Here is a 17,943-nt window from a genome sequence, read left to right on the forward strand (position 1 = left end):
AGCTATCAAGCAAGTACACTGCAGTTAGCACCGTGTGCTAGTAAGGGTTTGTATGTTGCTCCTTACAGAGGATCTGGTGCTCCCGCATACCTTATGGAATGTTGCCTTGGCTAACAGGATTTCAAAAACAGAGGATGACACTGGACAGCATCCCTACTCTCTGCAGGAGCCACTGGCCCACAATCTCTGTTAATAAATTTCCCAGCACTGAAGCCTTCTATCCATTCTATGAAAAGCAGTGAGCATTTAAAGCTAATATATGGTTTGAAATTTCATCTCTAAAATGTGATTTTTTTATTTTTTTAGGAAGAAGAAAGGAAACGTCAGGAAGAAATGGAGCGTCAGCGACGAGAGAGACGATACATCTTGCCTGATGAACCAGCAATCATTGTACATCCTAACTGGGCAGCAAAAAGTGGAAAATTTGATTGTAGTATTATGTCTCTTAGTGTTCTTCTGGATTACAGGTTGGAGGATAACAAAGAGCATTCTTTTGAGGTAATTTGTTTACTTTGTATCTACTACAGCATAATGAAATGCAATTTTAGTGAGTTCAGTATAGTAGGATGTTATACTGAGAAATACCAACTTTTCACACCAAATATTTGAGTAAGTACTTTTTAAATGCAATAGTTCTTAGACTGTATTTCTGTTGCAGTGAAAGGATTACATAATATAATATTCAGATTATGCTATAACTTACTATTACAACTGAATCCTTATTTTCATGTTAGCAACTATATCCTGAAATTCTGAATATTAAGATACTAGTGTAAAAGCAGACACATTTCAAGTGAAGTTTAATCCTTGGTCCATACTTGGAAAAACTGAGTAGGTATTGGTACCGCATTTATCACTGCGGTATGACTGCCCCATAAATTCTAAAAGAAACACACAGGTTCTCAGTTTCTCCCTTTTGATTCTCTCTCTCACACTCACACAGGGAACTTTTCCTGAAGTTGTAAGGCCAATTGGGTATTTTTTCATGAATATCCTGCGTATTGATATGAGAAGAGTGTGTTAATTACATGTTCAGAATGTTATGTCTTGCATATTAGTACATAAGCAGTTCATGGAACTTACATTTGTTTACATATGTGTAGTATTTTAATGAACATACTCTTGCCTCAGAATTCGTAATTAATTGCTTTTCTAGGATAACTAACTAATATTTTATGACATCTTTAGATCACCATAGTGTTTGCCACATGAACTATCCGTTTGCAAACCTCTTTAGACTATTTTGTTTTTCCTTTTCCGGTATTCCTCCATCATACCTCAAACTCACTGGTTTATAATTACTAGGTCTCTGCTTTCCCCTTTGAGCATTTTCCAACTTGAGTCAAGTCTACTAATATTTTCCTTATGTTCTTGACATATCTTGACCCCCCCCCCCCAGGCTTCTATTTTTAACTGGCTAACTGGTGCTATTTTTCTTGCACAAGTTGTCATATAACCCCTTTTTGTAAAATCAGTCACATCTTGCTGTGTGGACTAATTCACAAGCCTACTTTTTAGTCAAAATAAATTAATAGTTGTAGCCAATCTTACAGTACTTTAATTATGTACACAGGCTTTCTGTGAAGCAGATATGTGAATTGACTGTTTGCTTATGGCTTTTGATTGATTTTGTATTAATTTTTGTGTTATGCTTTGCAAATCTGCATTTTAAAAAATAGTTTTATTCACATTTCTAAATGCCAGTACTGTTTTCTTCTGATACAACAAGGCAGTATTGTCTTCTATATTTGTGTGGAAATAATTTGCTTTCTGCATTTAACTTGTTTTTAATGATGCACAGTTTCTTGATTCCCTGTCCACATTCTCTCCCTTACTTCTCCCCCCATCCGCCCCCCCAAAAAAATTCCTTATGTTCTGCATCATTCTTAACTTTAGGAACTGATGTAGCTTAAACTAAGTATTTGTTACAATAACAAATCATCATATCTTCCTCCTCGTACTATACAAGTATTTGTTTTTTAATTTGTATAACAAAATAAAAATTAATCTGGGACCTGAGAGCTGTAATATATTTTTTTAAATGTTTTTTTAATTTTAACTTTCCTTTTTCAGATGGCCATATTCAAACAAACTGGGTTTTTTTAGATAAACAGTATGTTACTCTGATACAGTGCTATGTTTTGATTAATGTGATATGAATTTTGATAAGGAAGGAGTGATAGTTACTTAAATGCAAATACAGTGTAACTGTATTTTTAAAAGAATATCATACCTCTCTTCACCAGCTCTTTCTCATGTTTTTTTGATTCAGGTTTCATTGTTTGCAGAACTCTTCAATGAAATGCTTCAAAGGGATTTTGGTGTCAGAATCTACAAAGCACTGATATCCCTTCCAGAGAGAGAGGACAAAAAAGATAAAAAGAGCAAAAAAGAGGAGAGAAAAGATAAAAAGGAAGAAAAAGATGACGAAAATGATGATCCAAAACCTAAGAGGAGAAAATCTGGAGATGATAAAGATAAGAAGGAAGATAAAGAAGAGAGGAAGGTCTGCAATTAGTTTATGTAAAAATACACTATGTTGCTTGGATAAGCAATAATCAGTTTACTGTATTTTACTTTGCAATTTCCAAGACTTCATGTTTTTGTGTTAATTTATTTGTCTGGATCAAGATTGCTCAGATACGGTAGTTCTAATCTTTAAGAAGTCTACAATTATGCATTTTATCTTAAGTGTCTGCTGTTGTAGCTGAGTGTCTCGGCTGTTTCACTGTAAAAATTATTTAAATTCATTAGACATACTAATTTGGATGAATATACGTAGTGTATTGAGGTTTTTAATTAATTCTGGTGAGATTTTTTCATTTTGCGATTACCCATCTTTGGATTGCTTAATTTGTAGGCATTTTCATTACAGAGGGAAGATAAAAGGAAAGATGATACTAAAGATGAAGAAGAAACTGAAGATGACAATAATCAGGAAGAGTATGATCCAATGGAAGCGGAAGATGCTGAAGATGAGGATGATGGTATATTATGTGAAAGTTTTTTGACTTCTTCAGAACTTTTGTATTGGGTCTGGATATGTTTTTTGAACTTGAGAGCTTTAGAATTTAGAAAATTAAAGTACTGGTATAATTAGACACTCTAATAGTACTGTTTGTTTGTGGTGGTGTAATTCTGAACAGCCAAAATCAGGATTGAAGCCCTATTAAGTGCCTAACTTTATGCACCCAAGTTTGAAAATGTTGGCTTGTGTTTTTATGCTTTCTTTCCTGAGCCAAATTATCACAATCCATGGGTTCTGTCCACCATAAAATAGAGGGTCCCCTTGGCTCTGCGTCCCTTCATCCTCCACTTGGACTGGTGGCTTCTGGTTCCATCTCCTCCCAAAGAAGCAGCAACAGTGAAATGAAACCTCTTCCGTTTTCCAGGAGCAGCAGCTGTGGCCCTCTGTCCCCCCTGCCCATCAATGCAGGAGAGGATAAATGGGAAGGACATTCTGTATTCTTTTACCACATACACGCTCCTTTGTTGGAGAGATGTAGACAGAGTCCCTCAGTTTGGTGTGTCTTGGAGTGAACACCCAGTTGAGTTGTTTGGGGCAGTTCACACCTCACAGAGCTAGTGTCAAGCTGTCAGCAGATTTGAGCAAACACCATTGCAGCAGTTTACAGTTGGGTCAGATTCCACAATGAAAGTGAAAAACTTTTTTTATTATTAAAACTTGGATTGGGAAGTGATCCTATGGCTCCCAAGAACTGGGGCCCAAGGTACAGATCTACAGTGCTGTATATCTTAAGCCAGCCCTGCTTTCCCCAAACTTTTCTCCCTTCTGTTTCAGATGTTGTTAGTACTATATTGCTTACCTTACAAGAAGCAGTTTGTTAAAAAGCTTTTAATAACTCATTTTTTGAGAGCCTAAATGTCACAATCAAATGAACTTACAGTAAAACATGTATCTTTTTTTCTTGCCCTTTTCTCTCATTTGGGTTAATTATTAGGATATAACTTTTGATTTTTTGAGACTTTTTAGACACATGATTTTGATTATGTGGGTGGGATGTTTTTCATTATGGAAAGTATTCAAGAGAGTAAGCAATACCATTTTCCTAATAGGAGAAATAATAACTATAAAAATAAGGATACTGCCTCATATAGAGAGTTGCATGACTTTCTGTGGCTCTTACTCACATGGTGGCGCTTGAACTATATTAAAGTTAGCTTATCTAATGTTCCCTCTAGTTTCCATGTGAAAAGCAAGCCTACATATGAAAATTTGAAAAATATAAAGATAAAATTGACAGATTTGAGTGCATTGTGTCAAAGTAGGCCGAAAGGAAAAAAAATAGTATTTTAATTATAATCTTGCTAAATGACCTTTTACCTTTCAATTTCATATTTAGGAAGAGAATGTTGTAATCTGATTACTTTTTTGTGCAAATTGTATTTCCTTTAAAAATCATACACAAGCATTTGAAAAAGTGGTTCTAGACTCTAATTTACTCTGAATTTGCTGAATGCCACTTCTGTTTTTTAGACCGGGATGATGAGGAAATGAACAAGCGAGATGATAGAAGAGAGGGAAACCGACACTGCAAAGAGAGATCTTCTAAAGATAAAGTACTTACTGCATATTTTACAACTATACATAGCCTTAATATTAAAGGTTGCTCCTTCATTTTAATTATATAATCTGTTTTCGCTGGTTTGTTTCCCTCAAAAACTTTCCTTTTTGCCTGAAACTTTGCATCTAAATGAGTTAGAGGGGAATGCTTCTGAAGACTAACTTTAAATATGTTTTCTTCTAAATTCTCATAAGTTATTTTAAATTTTTATCTCATAATAAAAATTTCTCAGGTGGGGGTACTAATTAGCTAGAAAGACTTGTGGGTAAGTCCTTCCCATCCATAAGAGACAACTGGTCTGACTTTAAGCGCTAATTTGAGGCAGGCAGAAATCCAGTGAAATTGCTTCTGTCTATTAAGGAGGGTAGGAAGAAGTGTGGCCTAGGCCAGCCTATGCATTCATGCCACTTAAGTTTCTTTTGGCCCCTTGAGATTTCTGTGATTTAATCCCAAATTAGTTCATTTTTTTGAAGCTGTTTCCATGTTCATGTCTCAGTAAATCAATGTTATTTTAATGCAACAAAATATTAGGCTATAAACTAACTTTTCCATTATAATGTCAGGAGTTCCTTTTGGAAGTCTCCTCGTACACAAAAAGAGAGCCTGTTCCTCAGAAATAACCATGGCTTTTTGCCACATTCCAAGTTCAGAACAATGAAAACTAACCATAACATAGTGAATCTAGGATTTATTTACCAAAAATCAGAAAGTAAAACAGATTTTTAATCATACACCTTTTTCTCTTCTTAAGCTAAGAAAGTGTAAAAACAATATTAAACATGCATGCAGAACTGCAGATCAATCCTAGGATCTCGTGTGATTCTAATGTTCAGTAATCATAGTTATGGGTATTCTGATTTGAAAATAATTGTCAATTCAAAGTCTTGAGATTGTTTTTGAGGGGGCATTGTGTACGAGCACACTTGTATACCATTGGTGCAGGGATGTTCATTTGATAGAGCCATGGTAGCCTGAGCAAAAGGAAGAAGAATATTTTCCTGTTTACATGTACAAAAAACTGTCTTCTGTGCTTTAATTCTGTTAAGAATTTTTGGGTATAGCTTGTATGAGAGAGGTCATAATAAATGAAGCTATATGATATTTGTGAGCCTAATGTGTAAAATACTGGCAATCGTAGTAACTTTGACTCATAAAGTAAATGGTAAAATTGGTAGCGGGAATCTACCTTGTTAATCCAAGCACTCTAGTCATCGTTTATAAAGAATAGGAAACACTGATATTGTAATTAATATGCAATGTATTCTCTATAGGAGAAAGATAAGACACAGATGATTACAGTTAACAGGGATCTTCTGATGGCTTTCGTTTATTTTGATCAAAGTCATTGTGGATACCTTCTTGAAAAGGACATGGAGGAGATACTGTATACACTTGGACTACATCTTTCACGTGCTCAGGTTCTGTTCTATAATTATATAGGAATGTGTTTTGCAATGAGGCAGGAATGCTGCAGAAAAAAGAGTATATAATATATTGAAAGGTTGTTCCATATTCATTGTGGGCAAGTTAGTGCTGTTATAAATATTAATTTTTTCCCTTGTTTAAAGTTGCAGTCAGTAGGCTTTTTTGCATTTTAACGCAATCACTTAATTTAATATTTTAAATCAAATATTTCTTTTAAAAATACTATTTTAAATATGAAACTATTATAGCATTATTCAACAAAGTAACATAATATTGATCTCCTTTGCGATATTTTAGGTTAAGAAACTACTTAATAAGGTAGTACTTCGAGAATCTTGCTTTTACAGAAGATTAACCGATACCTCAAAAGATGAAGAAAATCAGGAAGAGTCCGAAGTCCTGCAGGAAGATATGTTAGGTCCGTGATCCCTAAACTGTGGGACGTGCCCCTGGGGGCGGGAAGGGTACAGAGAAATGTTTCAGAGGGGTGTGGTCGGACCTGGGCCATCCCACAGGGGCGGGGAGACTGCCACCCAGCCCCACTCTACCCTGTGTCTGCTTCTGGCCCTACCCCCGGCTCCCAACTGTGGCTGGCGGGGCAGGGGGCACAGACGGGTATGGGGGAGGCACAAAAAAGTTTGGGGACCTCTGTGTTAGGTAGCTAGTACTAATTTGCCTGATTGCAAAACTTCACCTTAAATCACTGCTGTATTACGGAGATAAGAGTAGATAAAATTTGTATTCCCTTGAAAAAGTTACAAGTTCAGCCCTTCTAACCAGCAGATCTTGTGAAGACTATATAGATCTTGCACAGTTTGCAGAACCCAGGGCTTCTTGCTCCCCATGCTCTCTGCTGTGTTTACTGTGCAAACCCCGTATATTGGAACGGGAAAGTGGATGAGCTTGCTGATTATCAAGATTACTTACCTGTGGGGAACGTGTTTACAGTATCATTCCCCACAAAGGGCAGCCACTCTACCCCTCTCCCTTAGCATGGAGTCCAATTCATGCAGCCATCCTTCAATAAAAGGAGGATAGGAAGAATGTTATGCAAGCAGCATTTGCTCTTTTCAGGCCCCCCACCTGACTACCTGGTTTTTATCTCCTCCCCCACATATGCAGAGAGCACCTTGGTTCTCAAATATTTAAGATTTTGGTCTTTTTAGAAGGTTTTGAACGCATGGCGGAAGGTTTCATTCTTTCATTCATTCATTCTTTCTGGTGAGTTGAAAACTAACACAATTTTAATGTTTTACATATTTTGTAACACTACTTAATTTATTTTAGGAAACAGATTGCTGCTACCATCCCCTACTATAAAACAGGAATCTAAAGGCACAGAAGAAAATGTTGGCCTAATTGTGTACAATGGAGCTATGGTGGATGTAGGGAGCCTGTTGCAGAAACTAGAGAAGAGTGAAAGAGTGCGGGCTGAAATAGAACAAAAACTTCAGTTGCTGGAAGAGAAAACAGGTTTGAGAATGTACTTTGAAGATATACCATGATTGTTCTGAAATGTTTGTTATAAAATACTACATATACAGTAGTTAACACTCAAACATTCTAGAGTTTGGTTTATGACTCGGTGTTATAAAACAGTTGTGCATTATTAAATTCTATTTTCCTGTATTTCTTTCACACTTTGAACTTGCACAGCTAACACTTTTGATTGGCCAATCAAATAGGTTGGAGTACCATTGTTAGCCATGTTAGTCCTTCGTGGTGGTTGCCTTTTCTGATCAAATTAAGTGCAAATCCATGTCATACAAAGAACAAGCAAGTTCAGAGTTCAGTATTGAATTGCATAAAAAATCAGGTTATTTTAACTGACGACTTTTTCTGGGGAGTGAATTATTTAATGCCCTGTGTGGAGCAGTATAACACAGAGATCATTTTACTTCTCAAACTCCAAGGAGCTTAAATATTAATTATCACATTTTATTAGTGATAACACTTAATACTGTCTTTTAAAATTTTGTACTAATGTTTTTTCTAGGATGAAGAAAGAAATGGTAAGAGGCATACTATAAGGTATTTGAGATGACTTGAGATTGTTTGTTTGTTTTTTCAAGATGAAGATGAAAAGACCATATTACATTTGGAGAACTCTAACAAAAGCCTGTCTGGAGAGCTTAAAGAAGTAAAAAAAGACTTAAACCAACTACAAGAGAATTTGAAGACATCAGAAGATACCAATTTGCAATTTGAGGGGCAGCTGAATAAGACAATCAAAAATTTAGCCACAGTTATGGACGAAATACACAGCGTTCTTAAAAAGGTTAGAATCTTGAAACTCTTTGTTATATTTAATCGCTTTATAAACTAAGCTATTTTAAAATGAGTTTTCAGAATATTCGCAGACAATGTACATATTAATCTGTAGTTAAGGCTATAAATACATATTGGTCATTTAAGGGAAAGAAATATTAATAGAGTAGTTTAGTTTTTAAAAAAAAATCTGAAAACCAGGAAACTATTTTAAGGTGCAACCTTACCTATGAAAAGTAACAGTTCAGGTATCTAAAGCCACAGTAATTCTGCCTTTATATCACCCACTGGTTGAAATCTGTCCCATACACCACCTTAAATCCTATGTTGAGCAAAAGGATCATATGGAAATCCTTGTGATGTAGGTAGGTGGAGTATTTCCAGAGACTTGCATGGGAGATGTTGTGGTGTGCTGAATAAGGCCTACAACTTTGGGTGTCAGGAGGCCTGGAGTCTAATCCTGCTTGTGACAATAACTTCTTTTGTGGCCTTGGACAAGTAGCTTACATCTGTAAGCATCAGATTGACTTTATTTATAATTGGAGTGATATTATGTATCTACTTGACTGGGATGTTATAAGGCCTAATTAAATTGTGCTTGAATAAATGTAGGCTGTTGCTGACACTTAGTGGCAGTGGTGGTGTTAGAACTCAAAAGTTCCTTGCTTTCAGCTATAGGTTAATTCAGTGACACTATATAGCATCTTGGAAGAGTCCATTAAAAAATAAAGATTAGGAAACATGCCAGATTTCTTTGATTTTACCAGAAAAATTCTACTCTACCATAAAATCATATATAAGTGAAATTTTCAGGAGAATTGTAGTTTTGAAGATGAGGGAATGGACAAAGTCAGACTTACAAAGAAAAGCTAGCTTCAACTTTATCCATGAAGAGATGGTCGTTTCTCCATAATTTATTTTCACCAAAGCAATGTTTCTGTGGGGGGGCTCACCAAAGCTGCTACTTAGATATGGTGCTGACCTTTGAATCTCCTACTTTACTCCTGGAGGAATCTTGCACCATTACACTTGATTTATGTCCCCGGCAGATTTCTTTGCTTCCCTGAAGAAAAAAGACTTTTTGATGAGGAAGCAAAGGGAAGCCGCAAGAGTGATCGTGCAACCCTCCACAGCAGTATGTTTTAGGTGCCCAGGGCAGCCAGCAGAGAGGTAAATCACTGAGGCAGAGGGTGGGACTGGGGAAGACCCGGTTCCCTACCCTGCACCAGGCTCAGCTGCTAGTCGTGGCTGGAGAGATGGGACTTCCTCTTCTCCTGCCCAGCATCTGGGGCTGGGTGAGACCCTCCCCCAGTTTCAGGAAGCTCTGCAAACTCACCCCACCCCCATTTCCTGCACCCATAGGTCCTCAGCTTCATGGGGAGGGAATCCTATACAGGGAGCTACTCCCCCACCCATCCAACCCCTGTTCATTCAGACCCCCTCATATCCAGACCGTCCCGCCAATCATCACCCCCCTGCACTCAAAACACTCCCTGCCCTGATGAGCCCCACTCCCCCTGCACTGTCTTGATGAGCCACCCACACCCAGATCCCCACCCCACTGAGGCCCAGTCAGCTGCACCTGGATCCCCATCCCACTGAGCCCTACTCCCCCAGCATCTGGACCCCTCATTGAGCTCTCCACACTGAGACACCCCTGCTGAGCTCTCTTCCCCCCACACATCCAGGACCCCCCCACCATGCTGAGCCCCAACCACTTTCACTTGGACCCCCCCTGTAGAGTCCCATTACCATTGCACCCAGAACCCCCCAACAAGTCCATGCATCCAGATTCCCCCCACCCCCCCGCACCCGGATCCCTCACTGAGCCGCCTGCACCCAGATTGTCCCACACAGAACCCTCTCAACCCCCACCTGGATCCCCCCATGCTAAGCCCCTGCACACGTGGATCCTGCCTTGCTGAGCCTGACAGCCCACACCTGGTGCATATGGCATGCGGGGCTGGTGTTTCTGGGGCAGCCCAGTTCTTGTGCTGTCAGGGTTGAGTGCAGCCTCACTGCAGAGTCAGTGTCTGGGGTCGGGGAACCGCACAGTGATCTCTCACCTCTGTCCCAAATGCCATGCTGGAGCCTCCACACTTATTTGACAAATAACATTTGCAGAACTTTAAAATATTGTGCACACAAATTTTAGTGTTTTGGTACAGAATTTTTAATTTTTTGGTGCAGAATCCCCTCAGTAGTACTACTTGCACAGGAGAGAAAGATGATCAGTAACTGAATGGACCCAGTCATTTAAAGAGTTAATTTTTAAATGTAATTAACATGTTAAAAACAGCATCTTAGATCATTAAAACTGAATTTTAAGAATCCAGTTTGCTTTTTACTCTTCATGTTTAGTTTTTACATTTTACTTATTTTGAACAATGAAAATAAACAAGCCAGTTTGGTCAGTTTCACTTTCAGATTCTCGTATACTGGCATGTGGTAACAGGGTTTGGGTTGCAAAACATTGCACTCTAGATGGTTTTGGTTTCTTTAAAAAACAAACAAACATGGGACTATAAAACAGGTAATTTAAATAGACCTAATTTTGTGCCTAGCTTAATCTTTGGGCCCTAATTTTTCAGCAAGGAATTGTGTTGCAGCTTAGAAATAATAGTTTTCATAAAACACATCTGACAGTTTAACAAGTTAAAACAGGGTACCTGGTTTTCATTTTAAGTTTATAGGCCCTTTAAATTGGTTTCCAGCTTAGTTTAGGGATACTGCTAACAGAACTTACGCGTCTACCTTTTCTCCCCTTTTTATAGGATATTGTAAAGAACGAAGATAAAGATCAAAAATCCAAAGAAAATGGAGCAAATGTATGATAAAACTGCTTCTGTTTAGAAGAAAGGTGTTACATAATGTAATCTAAATCATGATATCAGTGTGTATGAAAGTGATGCATGTTTGATTTTTTTTTAAGTAGTATAAATTTCTTAGTTCTAAAAAGATGTATAAAGTTTTATGAATGTGAGTCAGCTTCTGAAGATTGCTTGTAATTCATAGCATTCAATTTATTTAGACACTCCTTGAGAGAAAATAATTTTGCATTGCAAAATGTTTTAGGATGAACTTTGTTATAGTTTTAACCCTAATAAAGTTCATCAACTTAATGGACAGTAGCAAGTATTTAATTACCAAATGGTTTTTCATTAAAGTCTAGTGAAATTAAAATGTTCATTATTTATAGAATTGCCATTTTTACGGTTTTATTTTTATTTGTCTAATTAGTCTTTTTAAATTCAAATATAAATCATACAATAGCATGCGGCTTAATTTTGCAAGTAAAGATTTTTTTAAAATGCTTGAATTTTTTTACTTGTCATAACTTTTTTCCCTTCCAATTGTAATTTTCTCCTTCAAGGCTGCTCCTATTAAAAGCCTCACAATATATAGTAGTTCAGATTAATTAAGAAAGCAATAGAAACCCTCTACAGTGTTGGTAGGGCTGTGGGATTTATATGAAAATATACAGGTCTGTTTTAATGTACGTCATTTGTGTTCCTTTAACTGTTCTTATTTCTGGATTGATATATATGCTACTTTTTAAATAACAGATGCTGTGTATTAAAATGTATGGTTGGATACCAGGCCAGTGGATGTCATATAATTACTTTACCTGGAGAAAATGCTTCCATTTTAAATTGTCTCTTTTAATTGAAAATTACTTCTTTCATAGCTTGTGTAATTCCTTCTAAGATTGAAACAGCCCTCCAGAAGAATATTAAATTATAAGGGGCAGGACTGGGGGGTGTGTGTGTATGTGTGTGTGAATAAATTACCAGGGATCTAAATTAAAAGTTGACTTGGCATCTTTGTCAATGGCAACATATCAAATATGAAGTATGAAAAATCATAGTTTGGTGCATCTTTTCAGAAAACTTTCAGAGGGAAAGAAAAATAGGTTGGGGGTAGACAAATTGTTTTTTCTTGCTAGAATGGAGAATTTTAGCCAACTGATTTTGTACCTAGCTATCCTGGGTAACTAAATAACCTGTTTAAAAGAATCAAAGTGCCATAATATGTATAAATAACCTACATGGAACTCATGTGGCTCCTTAAAAAAATGCATTAAACTGCCTGAACTTGTTTTGTTTAAAAAAAAAAAGAAGTCTTAAGTTGGTACTTGTTTGTGTTTTGGTTATTTGAAGCCAAACTAGTGCAACATTCTTAACCATTAAAATAGCATGCAAAAACTCCCCCATCTTGTTTTATTTCAATTAAGATTAAATAGTATATGCATCATCTTAAATACCTTTTTAGTATTTTGTTTTAAAAAGCAAAGTCCTACAATCAAGACAGGCAGTAATTAACTTGCATTAAACACACACAAAGTGAGTAAAAAGATGAAAAGTCTGTTTCTTTCCTTTTTCAGTGTCAGGTTTTATTTAACAAGGACAATAATGAAATCATTCTTATAAACAACCTAATAAAATTTTTGTAGACTTCGATAAAAGCTTCACTGGCTAAAATTCTTCTGTGGCTAAAAATAAATGTTCATACTTTTACCTTTGTACAGTTTGACCAATACTGTATGTGTTGCCACTGAATTTTAAAACTAAAGATTTTGCACACTATGCTTTCATAATGAACTAAGGAGAGGAAAAGGTCAGTTTGTGTGAAACTTGTTTTAATTTTTTCAAAAGGATTGTTTAATAACTTTTAGGATACTATAAGCAGTTGTTAAATTCATGGTTGGGGAAGAAAATGGAACCTCCACAAACACCTCAGAAAAGCTAGTTCACTTTAAATCAATCAAGAAAAGACTATGGTGGTGATGTGGGTACGGGTGAACATCTGTGAGAATAATTTACCATGGACTTCTGGGGTGCTTATCATGTGAAGATCTTAAAGCACTCAAAAACATAATCAAGCATTATCTCAGTCCTGTGAGGAAGGCAACACAAGATGGTTGACTTATAAAGAGAAGCACTGTGTCACTGGCCAGAATGGTTATAGTCCTTCCTATGCTTTGATGTGACCACATCTATAATACTCTGAATCATTCTGGGTACTGCTTTACCCAAAGGCAACAAGAATGAGAGACAAATTGTTTGAAGAAAATATATTGCTGTGTACACAGAGGCTGGCCAAACGCTGGAGTCCTCGGGGAGGAAAACAGGATGAAGAGCAGAAAAATATTTTCTTACTTAATCTTTCACCAGAATAATCTTTGTAAGGAAAGTAGTGAAAACTCCGCTATGAATTGAGTTTGCTCAATTAGACTGGAAAGAATGCACATGTATTGCAGGGAGCAATCCTCAATTATTGGGGAAATGGGTAAGATCCCAACAGTGGGGATTTGAACACATCATCTTCCATTCATTGTAATGGAAGGTGTCTGTTTTGTATACTGTGTGCTGGATAATACCATGAGAAGATCCCATGGTTCTAAAACTAAATTGGCTCTTTATTAAGAGAACTATTTACAGAGATGCTGTAACTGCAGCTACCATTCTAGTAGTGAGCATACAGACTGACTTCATGGTGCCCCTTCTGAAGTCTTCCCTTCTGCAATCTCTGGTCTTCCAGGGTCCCTGCAGGTTGCTACACCTGCATTCCATAGCTTTAAATATCTCAGCCATTGTCTTCTGTGTGTCATTTCTGTGATCGTCATCGAGGAGGGTATATCTGCTGTCAGCAGGCAGGATCCTCAAGCTGCCTGAAATCGTTTATCAACAGGTTCCACTTACTGAAAATCCAATTCATTTGAAGTTCTGGGCAGTTTCTAGAAGAAATTTTGACATTCCAAAGCTCTGTTGTGGAAAGCAGTGAATCTAAAGCTGCTCTTGCTCTCGGAAGCAGGATAAATCTTGGTCAGTATTAGAGTGACCAGATGTCCTGATTTTACAGGGACGGTCCTGATTTTGGGTCTTTTTCTTATATAGGCTCCTATTATCCCCCAACCCCCTGTCCTGATTTTTCACACTTGCTGTCTGGTCACCTTAGTCACTATGGTGATGCAGCAGTCCAGCAGAGGGAGTCTGAGCCCCACAGAAGGGAATATGTCTGAGTAGCCTCCATTATGAATAAATGAGCAAATCTAACTCTTGAGTAATGTCCAAGCTAATGGATGTCTGTATGATAGAAGAATTATGAATGTTCAGTATTTTAATACTGAGATATAAGCCAAGTGCACTAGAATAAAACTAAACTTACATGTAGTGTACACTTACTGCACTAAGGAAATTGTAAAAGTATACAATTTTCACCTGTAAGGCCACAGTTGTATGTACACAAAAGTAACTTGTGAACAGTTACCTTTGGCCTACATATTTTGAAGGTTCAGAGAGAGAGAGAGAGAGAATTAAAATGGAGGAGAGAAAAGCTGAGCTGCAGTAGGAGGGGACAAAGACAAGTGAAGACAGCACATGGATGGGGACATTAAACCACATTGTTGTTCTTGATTCTACTGATATATTCTGTCTCAATGCTTGTGCAGCACCACAACAGACTATTGTGGGTTGGGTAACTGTTGCCTGTTTCCCTACACCCTTCAGCTCAGCCACTGGGACTGTAGAGATGCTATTTATGGGTAGGGCCCTGTGTATTTTGTGATTTCATGCTGCAAGGTTCACTCTTTGATGTGGAATTGTGCTTCAGAAATAAGCTTGTTTGAGAAGATAATCTAAAAACTGATTTGACTAAACAAATACAGAGCTGAGTCTGCAGATGGATTGTAACTGGTGCTCTGCGTAGTGAACTTCCCGTTCACACTCTAAGGTAAACTAATTCTAATCCTTGAGAAATGACTTTAAATAATATGAATAAACCAATCAGCAGTGAAACAGTTATCAGAAGCATTCAGGTAATATACAAAATCTATAAATATTGTGCATAATTTTATTACTGCCTTCCCCCCCACACACTTTTTGGCTTTGGGAGCAAAAAAAATCATGGAACTAACGTAACATGCCTGTTGTTCTGATTTACTTTGTTTCTGTTCTATTCCTTCTCTTTCTCTGTTTTTTTTCTTCTTAGAGTATAAGTTTTCCATGATAGGGACATTTGTTCAGCACTTAGGGGGAAAAAAGGGCCTTGACTGAGGCCTCTGAATGGTCTGTGCTGTATTGTGGACCCATGCCTGTGGATTCAGTATTTTAAAGCCCATGATTGAATGCCCACGCTCCATGGTAAACTAGGTTTATAATTTCTGGACACAGGTCTCGCAACCATGCTAATGCATCCATACTGCACTATGTGGACCTTCTGACTCACATCTGGGGCTTGAGTTGCACTCACCTGTAAAATAACAGGGCTTGGACCAGAGTCTTAGCAGCACTCGGACCTCAACTCACCCCCACAGGTGCATCCTAGGACTTCAGTGCTTGCTAAGCCTGAGTCAGGTGGATTTGTGTATGGATGGTAGGGATGTTTGGGCCCAAACCTGAGTCTGAGCCTGGGTTTACAGTGCTGTGTAGACATATTCAAAGTACTGCCATAATAAAAACAGTATAAATAATAAATGCCCCCTTGCCAGTTGCCAAAACCTTCAGCTTTCCTCAAACAAACGTCTGCAATAGTTTATATAGTTATATAAAAATCTGTTTCATTGAAAACATTACAGTAAAATAGTTCTGATATCAAAACATGTTATTGTGCTGAATGTATTATTCATTATTGACTTTAATATCTTCCATAAAGTATGTGTAACATTGTCTATAGTCATCCTAATGTTTTGCAGAACTTTGACTATTTTGCTGTTGTGTTTTGGAGTCAGGATCTGGAATGTAGAAAACCAGTTTTTCTTCTTTCTTGCTAGACTTTCTTAAACCTTTGCTATCTTTTAACATAGGAATAACCCATATTGTATATACTGTAGTTACGGATGTGAAGAAAATGTATGGGGCTTATGAGAAGTGAAGGCAATTACCCTTTTTTCCACAAATAGCTGTACGTATATTTCGGCAATCTCCTGCACCAATAACTGGCCAATTAATAATAGTTCATTTCTCTTCATCTTGCTTCCCAAAACCAGTACAGAAAGAGACTGACCTTTATATCTGATTCGCTTGCTTAGTATTTGCTGCCATTCAGTTTTTGCCCCTCAATGGCAGGTTACTAGCTTGAACAAAGAATTCTTTGATCCTACAACAAACAAGCAGCAAAGAGTCCTGAGGCACCTTATAGACTAACAGACTTATTGGAGCATGAGCTTTCCTGGGTGAACACCCACTTCGTTGGATGCATGTAGTATGTTAGTCTGTAAGATGCCACAGAACTCTTCACTGCTTTTACAGATCCAGACTAACACTGCTACCCTCTGATACTTTACAACAAACAACTATCTCATACTAGGGTTTGTGAAGCACACAACAAGCAGGAATGACTGGAAATAGAATTCTATCACATCAGAATACTATCACTTCTATCTGAGTACCTTCATCGCCCCCACCATTGCTGTATTTGAGCACTTTCCTTATACTCAGTACTAGAAATAATGATCACTCTTCCTTGGCAGCCTGTATGAGAAATAACATGATTAGTTTATAGGTTGGGGTGGGGTGTGATTAATTTATTGTGGCAAAGCTAAAGTGAATGAATTTTTGCATTTATCCCCACAAGTTTGATGATTGTTCTTTTATGAGTGAGTGCCATGATGAAGGTCTGGTTTCTGTGGAAGTTCTGTCCCCTGCACTTGGGAGTCTCCCACATTTGCCAATGGATTGTTTCAGTAGAATCTAACTATTTGTGGGAGGTGATGGTAGGAAAGAGTCTCTCTCAACTGGGTAAGGCCAGTACTGTGAAGGCTTTCAGTATCCAGTAAAAGAACTTGGAACTGGAACCTGTATTCAATGGAAAGGAAGTGAAGAGAGCAGAGCAACAAAGTGGTATGTTCATGGTCACAGTTAATGAACTGCTGCATTTTATATCATTGGAGATTTTTCAGTATGAGGCTTCATTCCTAGATATAAGTTTCATTAATCAAGCAGGAGATCATAAATGCATGGATTACACTGGCCATGTCTGTGCCTGATAAATGAGCGCAATCTTCTGGCCAGTCCTGGATGAAAGTGAGGTTGGTTTGGTATTTTGGGGGTAGGGTGTGGTTTTGCTTTTTTGCCACTGTGGCTGTTTGAGGCACTGCAGATTCTAAAATAACTCCAAGGCTGCTCTCTAATTTCGCAAATGTGCTCCTAGATACTAGGATAAATTACTATCTAGTTTTTTTCATCATTAGATCTCAAAGGGCTTTACAAAGGAGGTAAGTAAAATGGAGATAATTAAACAGATGGGGAAACTGGCACAGAGAGGTGAATTGACTTGCCTAAGGTCAACCAGCAGGTCAGTGCCAGAGCTAGAAACTAGATGGTCTTTATCCTAGGCTACATTGCACTGTTAGAGTGAAGGTGTTCCTCAGATTATTTCCCTTTTCTTACCAACATCATCTTTTGTCTTGGTTTGGTTTTAGTCTGCTGATTTTCATCCAGATGCAGATCTCAGCTGCCCATTGAGAAAAATGGGGGATGGTGCTGCTTGTATTTATACAGTCAGATAAACAGAGCATGTAATACCAGCTGCAATAGTGCCATCTAGTGACCCTAGTATTATTTACAAGGGGAACTGATGCCCTGTTTAGATATAGTACCTAACTTATAGAATATAGTCAAAGTGAAGAAGTAATGTAGTCAGCCATAATCTTGATAATTCTGCT

At 37.6% G+C, this 17,943-nt stretch overlaps 1 protein-coding gene across 2 annotated transcripts in view; it reads left to right on the forward strand.

Annotated features, from left to right (window-relative positions):
• CCAR1 (cell division cycle and apoptosis regulator 1) overlaps positions 1 to 12,487 on the forward strand; it is a 40,520-nt gene extending 28,033 nt beyond the window's left edge. For both annotated transcript variants that reach the window (XM_050959304.1, XM_050959305.1), the window contains exons 17-25: positions 307 to 498; positions 2,273 to 2,506; positions 2,861 to 2,987; positions 4,499 to 4,581; positions 5,858 to 6,004; positions 6,309 to 6,429; positions 7,299 to 7,484; positions 8,084 to 8,289; positions 11,054 to 12,487. In XM_050959304.1, coding sequence (XP_050815261.1) covers positions 307 to 498; positions 2,273 to 2,506; positions 2,861 to 2,987; positions 4,499 to 4,581; positions 5,858 to 6,004; positions 6,309 to 6,429; positions 7,299 to 7,484; positions 8,084 to 8,289; positions 11,054 to 11,113 — 1,356 coding nt within the window. In that variant the 3' untranslated portion in view covers positions 11,114 to 12,487. The remainder of the gene's footprint in view (positions 1 to 306; positions 499 to 2,272; positions 2,507 to 2,860; positions 2,988 to 4,498; positions 4,582 to 5,857; positions 6,005 to 6,308; positions 6,430 to 7,298; positions 7,485 to 8,083; positions 8,290 to 11,053) is intronic.
• The last annotated feature ends 5,456 nt before the right edge of the window (positions 12,488 to 17,943 follow it).

Source organism: Gopherus flavomarginatus, chromosome 6 (assembly GCF_025201925.1).
Source record: "Gopherus flavomarginatus isolate rGopFla2 chromosome 6, rGopFla2.mat.asm, whole genome shotgun sequence".
Lineage (NCBI taxonomy): Eukaryota > Metazoa > Chordata > Testudines > Testudinidae > Gopherus > Gopherus flavomarginatus.